General features: G+C 31.6%; 2 protein-coding genes across 4 annotated transcripts; one reads left to right on the plus strand and one right to left on the minus strand.

Annotated features, from left to right (window-relative positions):
• The first annotated feature begins 3,344 nt into the window (after positions 1-3,344).
• LOC120078716 (NEDD8-conjugating enzyme Ubc12-like) lies at positions 3,345-6,809 on the plus strand. 2 transcript variants are annotated; one of them, XM_039033014.2, is made up of 6 exons: positions 3,345-3,628; positions 4,313-4,433; positions 5,317-5,425; positions 5,772-5,850; positions 5,931-6,047; positions 6,266-6,809. In XM_039033014.2, the coding sequence occupies exons 2-6, from the start codon at positions 4,325-4,327 to the stop codon at positions 6,401-6,403; spliced, it is 552 nt and encodes a 183-aa protein (XP_038888942.1). In that variant the 5' UTR covers positions 3,345-3,628; positions 4,313-4,324; the 3' UTR covers positions 6,404-6,809. The 2 variants fall into 2 exon arrangements, with proteins under 2 accessions (XP_038888942.1, XP_038888944.1); XM_039033016.2 differs by having other exon boundaries at positions 3,413-3,652.
• A 787-nt stretch (positions 6,810-7,596) lies between these two features.
• LOC120078320 (deSI-like protein At4g17486) lies at positions 7,597-11,340 on the minus strand. Of its 2 annotated transcripts, none has more exons than XM_039032558.2 (4): positions 10,904-11,340; positions 9,265-9,513; positions 8,393-8,680; positions 7,597-8,238 (listed from the first exon to the last, which is right to left on the minus strand). In XM_039032558.2, exons 2-4 carry the CDS (start codon positions 9,500-9,502, stop codon positions 7,997-7,999), a joined length of 768 nt encoding a protein of 255 aa, XP_038888486.1. In that variant the 5' UTR covers positions 9,503-9,513; positions 10,904-11,340; the 3' UTR covers positions 7,597-7,996. The 2 variants fall into 2 exon arrangements, with proteins under 2 accessions (XP_038888486.1, XP_038888487.1); XM_039032559.2 differs by having other exon boundaries at positions 10,928-11,339.
• Positions 11,341-11,816: the final 476 nt, after the last annotated feature.

Genomic DNA, 11,816 nt, shown 5'->3' on the forward strand with positions numbered 1-11,816 from the left:
CTTACCGAAAATTTGAATTTTCTCTAAGTTTCAATTAATTGTTTTTACCAATTCCAATTTCATTTTTTTCCGACAAATTTAAGTGAGTTGTTTTTAACCTAAATTTACGAAAATTTCTATAAGAGGATATTTTTTTTTCTTTTCTAAATTTTAATTTTTTTTATATACCATTCTTCCTTTTGAGTTGAAAAAAGAATTGGAATTCAATGAATTTCTTCTAATTTTTCAATTCTTTATAAAACTTTCACGTGACAACTTTTTTTTATCAAAAAAAATTTCAATCCTTGTGAAATCTCAATCATTTTTTTCCCATAAGGTCTAAAATTGAAGTTGGGTTTGCTGTAATAAAAAAAGGTAAAATGGAAAACACTTGGGAATAAAATGTATTTTCATCATGTGGAGCCTTCCACTCTAAAAAAGTAAGAAAGGCCTTAAAAAAATAGTTTTTTTAAGAAAAGAGGTTAGTTTGGCAATGTGAAAATTTTTTAAGGTTAAAAATAATAGTTTCTCCCTATTAAACACATTTTAAAGATTAATGACTAAAATAGACACAAAGCTTAAAATTTAAAAATTAAATTGGTAACATTTTTTTTTAAAAAAAAAAATTGATCTTGTAATTTAACCTATAAAACAATACTATTTCATCTTTAAAAATTATTAAAAAAGGTTGGGCAAAATACACTTTTTCTCTTGAGTTAAGTGTCTATATGGTCCGGTTTTAAAATGAGCATTTTTTATTCTTAAGGTTTGAAAATTTGTTTTAAATGGTCTTTAAAGCTATTAGACGATAATTGCCTAATGGAAAAATGACGTGGCATGATTGAAGTGCCTAATGAAAATTTTATTATTTTTATATTAATTAATTTGGATGTACCATTTTCTTCATTTTATTTTATATTTCTTCTTGTCTCTCCTTCTCCCTCATTTTTTAGAAGTTGTATTTTGCCCAAAAGTGAAAATTAACGAAAATGGACCACGCATATATTATCTCAAACTTCAATAACTAAAATGGAGTTTGAAACATCCAAATGCAATTTTAAAAATATCCAGAATTTTATTGATATTCTTAAACTAAAAAAAAAAAAATCAAAATACCCTTATATTTAGATTTTAACAAAAACCATAGTCTTTTTAAAATTCCATTAATGCTCTTAAATTTAAAAAAAAACAAATACCCTTATGTAGACAAAAACTATTTAGCACATTTGTTTAAAAAATACTGTTAAATTTTAAAAAATTACACTAATATCCTTAATCTTTTGATATAAAATTGTTACATTAATACCCTTAGCCTTTGAATAAAAAATTACAAAAGTCTCTTTGGACCTGTTTGTTTCACATGTTTTTCTATGAAATTCTAGATGGACATTTAATATCTTTATTTGTTTGACATAATTTCAATTTTTAAAAGTCAAGATATTATTCTATAGGGAACTTTAAAATCCATCTGACATAGATTTTTTAATACCCTACAAAAGTGTAAGATTTTTATGTTTGAGAGATAACTAGCAAAAGTATAACTTAATTAATTAATAAATTAATATCAATTACTCATATTATTCATTTTAATTAATTATTAAATATAAATATATTAACTAGACTTAGTAAATTTCAACTAATATCTTTATAATTAATATTTTATGCCATCTTAACTTTCTAATATAAATTGCTATTATTATGATGTTTATCAATATTCTAATTATTTTATAATAATTTGATTATTTTAGTAATTATTTTAAATTAGTTAATTATGTTTAATAAAGATTTAATATAAAAATATTCATTTTTTTTAATTGATTAATTGATGCTAAATTTATTTAATAGTCACAATAAATTCTCTTGTATTTCATTAAGTAATTATTTAATTTTAGTTTCTATGTACAAAATTGGTAAATTGAACACACATATTTAACTTATAGACATTAATTATCTTGCATATCCAAACACAAACATTAATAATCCCAGATGTTTAAAACACATCAAAATCCCAGATATTTAATATATATTCCCATGAAATAATATCTACGATCCAAGCGGGCTCTTAGTATTATATATTTATGAAAATCATTTATCTATATCCCATGTCACATCCATCTTCCATTTTCTCTCTCTTATACTTTAATCTATGAGCTAACACCTCTCTATATCCATTCCCTTCTCCTAGCCTCTCTTACTCTCTTTCTTCCGCTTCTCAATCTCTAAAACCACCCACTCCAATCAAGGTATATAAGCTATACCAAGAAGAAAGGAGAACAATAGAATCATCAACAAACTGTAGAACTTAAATGTTTTAATAAGGTTGTATGTTAGTGTTTGAATGTGAGTTTAAATAAAAATAGACACATGTTAATAATTTGGGTCTTAATTTTGAAGACAACCAGTGGAAGGAAAAAAATGTGCGTACTATTAAATTTATATGATATCAATATAAAAAATGAGAATATCTATTTAAATTGTTTTCAAATGGATTCTTTCACAATTGAAGATAATTTAATTTTAGAAAAATGATTGTTTAGGTATTGATAATTTTTATATTATGTTTGATTTCTCATATTTATTTAAAGTTTTGATATTAAGAAGAGGAGAACCAAGAGAGAAGATAAGAAAATCTTAGAGATCTAAAAATGAAAAAGGAAACGAAGATTGATATTAAAGTAGTGAAGGAAGGAAATGGAAGAGGGAGGAAGACAACTTCTAAAAGTTCAATAGTATTTTTGAAACAAGGTGTTAATGGCTTCCATTTATATAATAATGGTAAGAGTATTTTAATTTTTTTTTTTTAAAGTTTAAAGGTATTGATGAAATTTTTGAAAAAAATTAAGTGGTATTTTTTTCAAAAAAAAAAAAAAAAAAACATTTATGTTAGAAACTAAAAGTAAGGATATTTTTTAAAAACTTCTTTTAAAGTTCAAGAGTATCAATAGACATTTAAAAGTTAAGACACATTTTAAAAACAAAATACAAAGTTTAAGCATGTTTTTTATAATTTAGCAAAAGAAAGAAAGAAAGAAAAGAACTAATTGCAAATATCACCTTTAAAATATGGTGACAATTGCTTCCTACAATTATAAAAATGTTAGAGTCCAATTTTAACATTTGTATAGATTTGAAAACTCAAATTTTATATTTTAAAATTTAAAGATATAATTACAACTTATCGAGATGGTTTTTGTAGTTTGTAATTTTTTTTTTTTTTTTTTTTAAAAGCAAAAATTGTTGGGGTGTAAAACCACAAAGGTGGATACGGCAGCAGGAGATAGCTTCCGTATCTCTGGTCCGTCCCGTCTCTCCTTCACAGAAACGGGACAGACGCGCAGTAAGTCGACCGAGCTGTCACTCACAGAGCCGACGTGGCAGTCTCTGATTGGTTTCTCATAATGAAGGCGAAGCAAGTTGTTTTTTTCCTTTTGATGTGGATGACGCCGGTCCTCAGTCGAAGCTCGAAAGCGAAGGGATCCGAATTTGGGCCTGCAGAACGTACGACGATAATTTTTCACAGAGAGAAAGAAGAGAGAGAGTTTTGATTCTGAATCAATCAACCCCATCTCCCTCTTTCTTTCTCTCTTCATCTTCATCTTCATCTTCATCCTTTCAACAATTGGTTTCTAAAACTCCTTCAAATCCTCAGGCAAGCCTCTGTTTCTTCTCTTTGGTTCGATCCCTTCTTTTCTCTCTCTCTCTCTCTCTCTTTTTTTTTTAATGCTTGATTCATTGATCCAGGATTGTAATTTCATTGATTTTCTGTTTTGATGTGTGTTAAATGAATCTTATCTTGATTATCCACTTGCATCGTAGTCGTGTTACTCCGTTTCTCATGAGATCCTAATTGCTACGGTTATTATTATTATTTGATGTTGATCCCTCTAGTCTTATGCGTTGTCTATTTGCCGATTCGAAAGTTATATATAAATGGGTTAATTCTTGATTGGATGGTTATGTAAAGATGTGGTTGGAAAATGTGAGGAGATTTCTCTAGGGAAGTTTTGGGTTTCGTTGGGTTTTATCATAGCAATTGTTGGTGACTTGGTGTAATATTCTTATTTATTTAATTTATTGTGTTTGAAATGGCAATAGGAGATGTATTTTCATAATCTGTAGTGTTATAATTTGATTTTTTTTTTTGTTTGAGTTGACTTTAATGTTGTTAAGCCTGCAATTTGAAATGGCAATAAAGGGGAAATAAACAAACGTTTTGGTTTTATCATCTTCAGTGTTCTAATTTAATGGGGATTAGTCATTAGTTCCTCAAAAAGCTTTTTGCAATGCTTTGATCTGGGAGTGCCGCAAATTTGATATCTTTTTTTTACATTAGTCTGTAGGAACGATGATTAAGCTTTTTAAAGTGAAGGAAAAGCAGAGAGAGATTGCAGCTAATGCCAATGGAAAACCTCCTGTCAAGAAGCAAACTGCTGGAGAATTGCGTCTTCAAAAAGGTAGCTACTTCATTTTCATTTTCATCTTCGTTGAAGAACTGTTGACCTTGAAGTCAACCTTGAAGCCACGAGTTCTGTGCTTTGTAGATTGTTGATGGTAGTCATTCTTTTCTAGAGCTGTTTATAAGAACCTAATTTGGGTTGTTTTTATTAGCATAGTAGCACCATCGTCTTCACTAATGTTCAGATCAGATTTGAGTTATTATTTATTTTTTTAATTTAATTTTATTATTATTTATTTTTTTTAATTTAATTTTTTAAATAGGATAGCATGGCCATGAGGACATAGATCATCTTTTAATCCAGGGCTGGTTCCTCTTTTTGCTGGAATTTTATTGTTAAATCACTTATCAGTCTGGAATTAACTACTATCAACCGAACAAGTTGAGAGTAGTTTTTCTATGGCCAATATTACAAAGGCAGGGTCATTATCTTGTGACATGATACAGTCAAAGTTCTGGACTCTTACTTGCTTCCTCTTGGCATACATTCTAGAACTTTCTGTAATCATTTTAGTTCAGTAGTTTATGTATCAAGGCCAACTGGAATAGCTTATATAATCTATGTGGCTTTGAGCGAAAGTTGCTTTTTATCTTGTGTTTTTCTTTGCTGAGTAATGTGTCTTATCCCAATTCCCATCTATGTATCATAAATATAATATAAACATTAGTTGAAACCCAGCCTTGGTTTGTTGGTAATCAAGCTCTCTTTGATGATATAAACATTAGTTAATTTTTCTATTCACTATGGTGTAATATGGCTATGTACTCGTGTTATTTTGATATAATAGCAACTTTTAGATTTTTTTGTTATGTTTTGTTTTGTTTTACTTTGGTCTTCTGGCTGTACTTGGAGTTCAAGGAGTTTTTACTTTTAATTGTAGATATCAGTGAATTGAACCTACCAAAAACGTGTAGTATATCGTTTCCTAATGGCAAGGATGACTTGATGAACTTTGAAGTCACTATTCATCCTGATGAAGGATATTATCTGTAAGTAGTCTCTTGTAGATATCGTTTTTCAATTTAGCTGTAAAATATGTGCTTCTCAACTAGAAATGCATGTGTAAAGACATTACAATTCCCGAATCTCAGACATGCATGATGTATCATTTCACTTGAAACAATTGGAGCAGAAGATATATGCATGGATGTCATATCATTTCTATCAATAAGGCCTCAGTGGAACTTTGCATTGGACTTAATTCAACTGTCTATAAGCTGTGTATTGAAACGGTGCTTTTTTGTCATGTTTTAATCATCATTTCTTGGTTAAGATGTTTGTTCCTCCCAGCTTAGGTAATGAACTTAAAAGGTTTCTTGATTTTCTTGGTAACAGAGGGGGTACGTTTCTCTTCTCTTTCCAAGTTTCCCCCGTCTACCCGCACGAGCCACCAAAAGTGAAGTGCAAGACAAAGGTAACAATGCTGACCTTGTCGATTAATTTGTGTGTGTGCATGTGTGTGTTTGGAATTAGCTTAACACATTTGACGTGCAGGTGTATCATCCTAATATTGACTTGGAAGGAAATGTTTGTCTCAATATTTTAAGAGAGGACTGGAAGCCCGTTCTGAATATCAACACTATAATATACGGATTGTTCCATCTTTTCACGGTATTCAATGTCTAAATTATTACTTGAAACATTTGTTCATACTCATACGACTTGACTGATTATTTAGTTAAAGTATATGAACTAAAATAAAATATTTGAACTTTCAAATACATTTCACACAATGGAATAGGTGCATAAATTCGAAATAGAGTTAAAACCTCAAAGTCACTAATTTGTGGGGTTCTTTTAATTACTATATATATTTTCCATTCTTGCAGCAACCGAACCATGAAGACCCCCTCAACCACGATGCTGCTGCTGTTTTAAGAGATAACCCGAAGATGTTCGAATCCAACGTGAGAAGAGCCATGGCTGGGGGCTATGTGGGGCAAACTTACTTCACTCGTTGCATGTAGATTCTACATGAATTGTAAAGCACCAGATACATTATTTGAAGCATGGGCTCCGCAAGGTCGTTGAACTTCTCTGGTAAAGGTAATGTCTAATGTGTTGAGGACTGTTTGATCACCGACACAACACGAAGTCCTTTGTGATGGAGGTAGAACTTTGTTGTGTGTTTGAAGTATTGGTTTCAAATGGAAGTTGGACTGGAAACTGAAACTCTTATCTGTGTATGTATTTTCCTCTAATTTATCTTGAAAAGACAAGGTTGCTCTTTTGCTATCAGTTGAAAGTATAAGGTATGTTTTTGGAGCCTCCCTTCTTTTCTTTATCAGAGTCTACTACCTACTATGAATGTAAATTTATTGAATCGTTGAATCACAATGATATATTTCCTTATATATTTCATGTTTGTAAAAATCTGTCAGTTTCACATTTTGTCATCATTACAAGATAGGAAAGTTTTATCATTTTCATCTTTACTTGATCAGACCCTTTATCTCAATGGCCATTCTGATTGTGTTGCTTCAATGATTGTGTAATTGAAAATGCTTTTTGGGCTAAGTGATAGAAATCTCAGGAGCAATTTAGTTAAATGGTAGGTAACATGGCTTTCAAATCCTAGAGAAAGAAAGCAGATTTTATAATGGATGTAATAATAAGAATTTGGGATGGGAACAATATATCAAATGCATGTGTAAGCATATGCATATGTAACCATCATGTGTTGGCCTAGTGGGAAAAAGGAGACAGTTTTAATAAATGATTAAGAGGTCAAGAGTTCAATCCATATAACTATTTATCTAGAAATTAATTTCTTATGAATTTTCTCGACATTCAAATGTTGTAGGGTCAGGTGAGTTGTCTCATGAGATTAGTTGAGATGCGCGTAAGTTGACTCGGACATTCACGGATATCAAAAAATGTATATGTATATGTACATATATATGTGTGTTCACATTCATTTTATTATTAAAATCTTATTTTTTCACTCTAAACCTTGATGTTCATCTCTTTTTAATCCTCTGTGGTAGTTTTCTTTGAGAATTAGTTTGAATAACTTTTGTTTTTGCTTTCAAGATCAAGGATGGTCTGTAGAAGTGAATTTCACCATGATCATTGAAAATTAATGTTTGCAATTTCTCCACTTGGCTACTTGGTTTCTCTCAACAGTGATTCTACTCTATTAAATAACATTCAAGAATTATTTTAAATGATACAATGTCTTTTTATATAGCAATATGAGCAAATTTCAACGTTGAACTGTGGTAAAAGTAGTAATGAAAGTAAACACAAAACAGAGGAAGCATATGAACTAAACTATCCCCATCCCCCCCCCCCCCCAAAAAAAAAAAAAAAAAAAAAAATAATAATAATAATAATAAAATTTAATACCTACATTTACCAAAAAAAAAAAAAAAAAAACAAGCTACTCGAATTACTATGAACTGCTATGGTGCTATCACATGCACAATGAATACCTCTAAATTTAACATATAAACTTAACAGAAACAAACGTTGAACCTGCAAATCTTCTTTGCCAAGAAGAGGTGAATTCTCTCACCTAGATTAAAAAATGGCAGCAAAGAAGTGAAGATGAGTGTTTGTCAGCCTTCCTTCATCGACCGGCTTCTTGACCCTTTCAGCTCCCATGGTGGTAGGCAACCTTTATAATGGGAGTGGAGAAACAATGAAGACATTGAGACTTCCCGTTGATGCATTGATATTGATGTGAAGCAACCGAAAGTACTTCGTAATCGCTTCTCGCTCTCATATCCTTGGAAATTTGAGTCATGTGGAACAGTTGAAGTCTTGAGAGCCTTGGGTAGCATGCAGTTACATAAATAACCTACAACGAAGAACGTAGAGAGTGATTTGAGCACACACGGTGACAAGTACGAGAGAAACATATTAGCCTAAAAGAAAAAATGAATCTTCTACATGTAGTTTGAGTGTAATTGGCACGTAGAAAACTTGAATGTTTATACATTTTGTTGGATTACCTATTCTCGCAAGACGATTCACCCATTTTGGTATGTGTTTACCGGTTAACTTATAGCAAATATCCTCACAAAAATGGTTGCAGTTTTTAACAATCAAATGGTATGTGTCGCCGTTGTAATTTGCAGAATTGCGCTCCATGAACTCTCGAAATTGGATGGGATCCAAGCAAGTTGTACCCATGAAAATCGACTTCCTAAACTTAAACCCGGGGCAGCGTCGAGGTTCGACCTCGAAGACACCACTTGTTGGATAGTCATGAGCTCCAAAGGCATATTCCACACCATGAACTGTAAGTGCATTGAAAGGCAATTAGAAATAACAATCATCATCATGAAATAGTCTACCAATTCTGTTAAAAGAAGGCATTGAGATGATATCTCGAACCATCACACGAACATCCAAAGATACGAAAAATAGACACCCTATATTGTTATATGAAGGTAAGGCAAATAGCTCGAGTCAGTAAAACGCAAGAGAGGTACTTCGCCTACTATACAATCCGTCATCTTAACTCAATTCTTCAGTTTTGAAACAATTTTTAAGCATTAAAAAACCAATTTGGTGTATCCCAATTGCATTTTCCTTCCCTTTTTAGATTAGACATGGAAATGGCAGAGAGATCTTTCGTTCAAGTGTCTACTGTCTTGCTTCTAAAACCGTTTTTATTCTTTGATACCTCGACTTTATTCGACAAGATTATCGACATTGTATGGATTATTTTAAATTCAACAGATATAACCACAAAAAGAGATGGCAACTTTCAAGCTGCTAATCCTCAACAATGCAAAGTGCAATGACCATTCCTTTGAAGTAATGTTAGCATAAGCCTCACTCAAAAACAATACATACTACAAGAAAAAAACCAACAAACCTTGAATCCCAGAATGAAATATGCCAACACCTGCCCAGTAAACACAGCCATTTACTGTTGTCAAGTCATACACATTGAGATATACTGGAGCGTTGCCCGGACCATATCTTGCTCCCTTTGCTCTCGAAAAGATGCAAAAGTTAGAACCCGATTCGCCTCTCAAATGGATAGGTATGATAGAGTTCCATCCCTTCTCTGATATATACTTCATGTTTTGGGGATACGAGGGGAAATTCATATAGTTTTGACCTGCAGAATAGTTACCAAGACTTTAATAACCATTGATGAAAACAAGGAAAATAAATAAGCAACCATTATTATTTTTGTATAACTTAATGTAGAAATCTGAGGATCAAACTTGAGCAAAAACTTGTCATTAGCATTTCAATTTACATTTCTCACTCTTTGAGATAATTTAAAAGTGTAATCTCTTAGGTTTGACACATATTCTTTCTCCTCATTAGAGCTTGTGAGTTTGTTTTGAAGGGAACTATAGTTTTTTAAGACTACAAACTGAACTCAAACCAATGACATTACAGTGACCTAAGTGGGATCATTTTTAATACTTAAGAATCAACTAAACTGCAAATAGTAACATATCAACATGGTGTCAAAATGATCATATGTTGGTACCTTGTATGCCGGTCTCAATAGCTCAACATATTGAATGAAAAAATTATTCAATAAGACTGTCACAACTATCCGACCTAAAAATAGTAGTAAAATCTCATGGTGTAGCACAAATATTCTCTTCAATATGTAGAGGGTATGGTACCATTTATCTTTAATATGTAGAGGTGGGTATGTATGATTGGTGCCTAATAGTTCCTAATTTGAAATCCATTAGAAAATAATCTAAACATATTGTAAAAATTTCTTCAGCATTTTTTCTCCTATGGCAAGAAAAGATTTATCTCATTGAAGATAATGAAATGTGGAGATGAATCTTTTAGTATCAAAGATCAAAATTCTCTTCCTACACAAATAAACAAGTTCTAATATACATTTTTACTTTCACCTCCTTCAACAAACTCATTTCTAGATATTATAATCAACCTGTAAAAGTTCATTTAAAAACCACATGTCCAAGCTACTAACATATAGAATAACACCACCCAGTTGCCATCATGGGTTGGTCCTGTGGTGAAAGAGATGTTGAATCCAAGATACATTTAAAAATTAAAAGCATAAGTTCAACTCCAAAGAGTTGAATGGTCATTGATTCTTCATATTAATCGAGATGAACATAAGTTAGTCTAACGACTCTTGGATGTATATAGATAGCCTAGAGAACCCAACATCAAGTTGTGTGATAGTTCACTGATAATATGTTCTTATAGAAAGTTTTATACAAAGATTCCATAGTCATAAGAATTATAAATATTAGAATATATCACTACAACTAAAACATTATCCATACTGTATATGAGTTGAGCTAAACTTTATCCATTTTTTTTGTTAAGTAGGTGGAGGATTCAAACCACACACTTGGTCGTGAACATGTGTATACGGGTCGAGCTATGCTGATTTTGGCAACATGAAAACATCTTAAACACAACATGTCCCAAGCAGCCATTTAAAAATAACAAAAACATCCCAGAAATGCTCAAACAACAAACAACCAAAAAATGAAACCTACCATTACAGAGATACGAAACCAAACCTTGGTATAGAGGGAAGCCGGTTTCCGGTGACCGGAAGTGGGAGAGAGAGAGAGAGAGAGAGGTTGGAGTCGATAAATGAAAGATGAATATTGGGGAATTTGGGGGTTTTCCTCAATCAATGGAGTGTTTATAAATGGATTCAGAGAGACGCATTAGCCTTTTCAATATTCTTTCCTTTAGAAAAAAGATGGGGTTTGCATTTTGGTAAAGAAAATGCATTAATGGAGGTAGAAGACAGACCCCATTTCTTTTTTCAGGCCAAACAGAGCACCGGAGGCCGGAAAATGGGCGCCGGAAAGGTGGAAGAGAAAGAGAAGAGAACAGAGATGAATCAAAGTTCAGAAATAAGAAATGAGAATGTGGTTTGAAGAGTATGAAATGAAATGAAGAAAAAGAGGAGAAGACAAAAGCAAAGAATGTCTGAGAAATTGGCAGCTAATTAAAAGATGGAACCTTTGAAAGGAAACTCTGTCTCTCTTCCATTTGACAGTTTGACTGCCTTCCCTTTTTAAAGTGAATTTCATCAAATTTCCCTTTTCTCAATTCTTTCTTATCCAATCCTTAAAAAAAAAAATGTCTAATAACATGGAGTATCTTACTCTCTTTGTTGACACTATAAATTTATATTCATAACAATCGTTAAACTTCACGAAAATATTAGATCTCACCCATTTTTTAGTACAATTGGGGTAGAAGTTGACCCTGTGGTTATTAATACACTCGTATATCAATTAATCTAGCTTGGTTTGACGAGTCTCACTCTATTTTAAAAAGCATACTAATATGTCACACAATAAATACTCATTCTATTTAACATTTGACACGGTCACATGATGATTTGCTATTTTATTTTATAGATCCCACACAATTATTAATTGTTCATTTTAC

This window comes from Benincasa hispida, chromosome 5 (assembly GCF_027475165.1).
Source record: "Benincasa hispida cultivar pf3 chromosome 5, pf3_genome.v1.1, whole genome shotgun sequence".
NCBI classification, from domain to species: domain Eukaryota; kingdom Viridiplantae; phylum Streptophyta; class Magnoliopsida; order Cucurbitales; family Cucurbitaceae; genus Benincasa; species Benincasa hispida.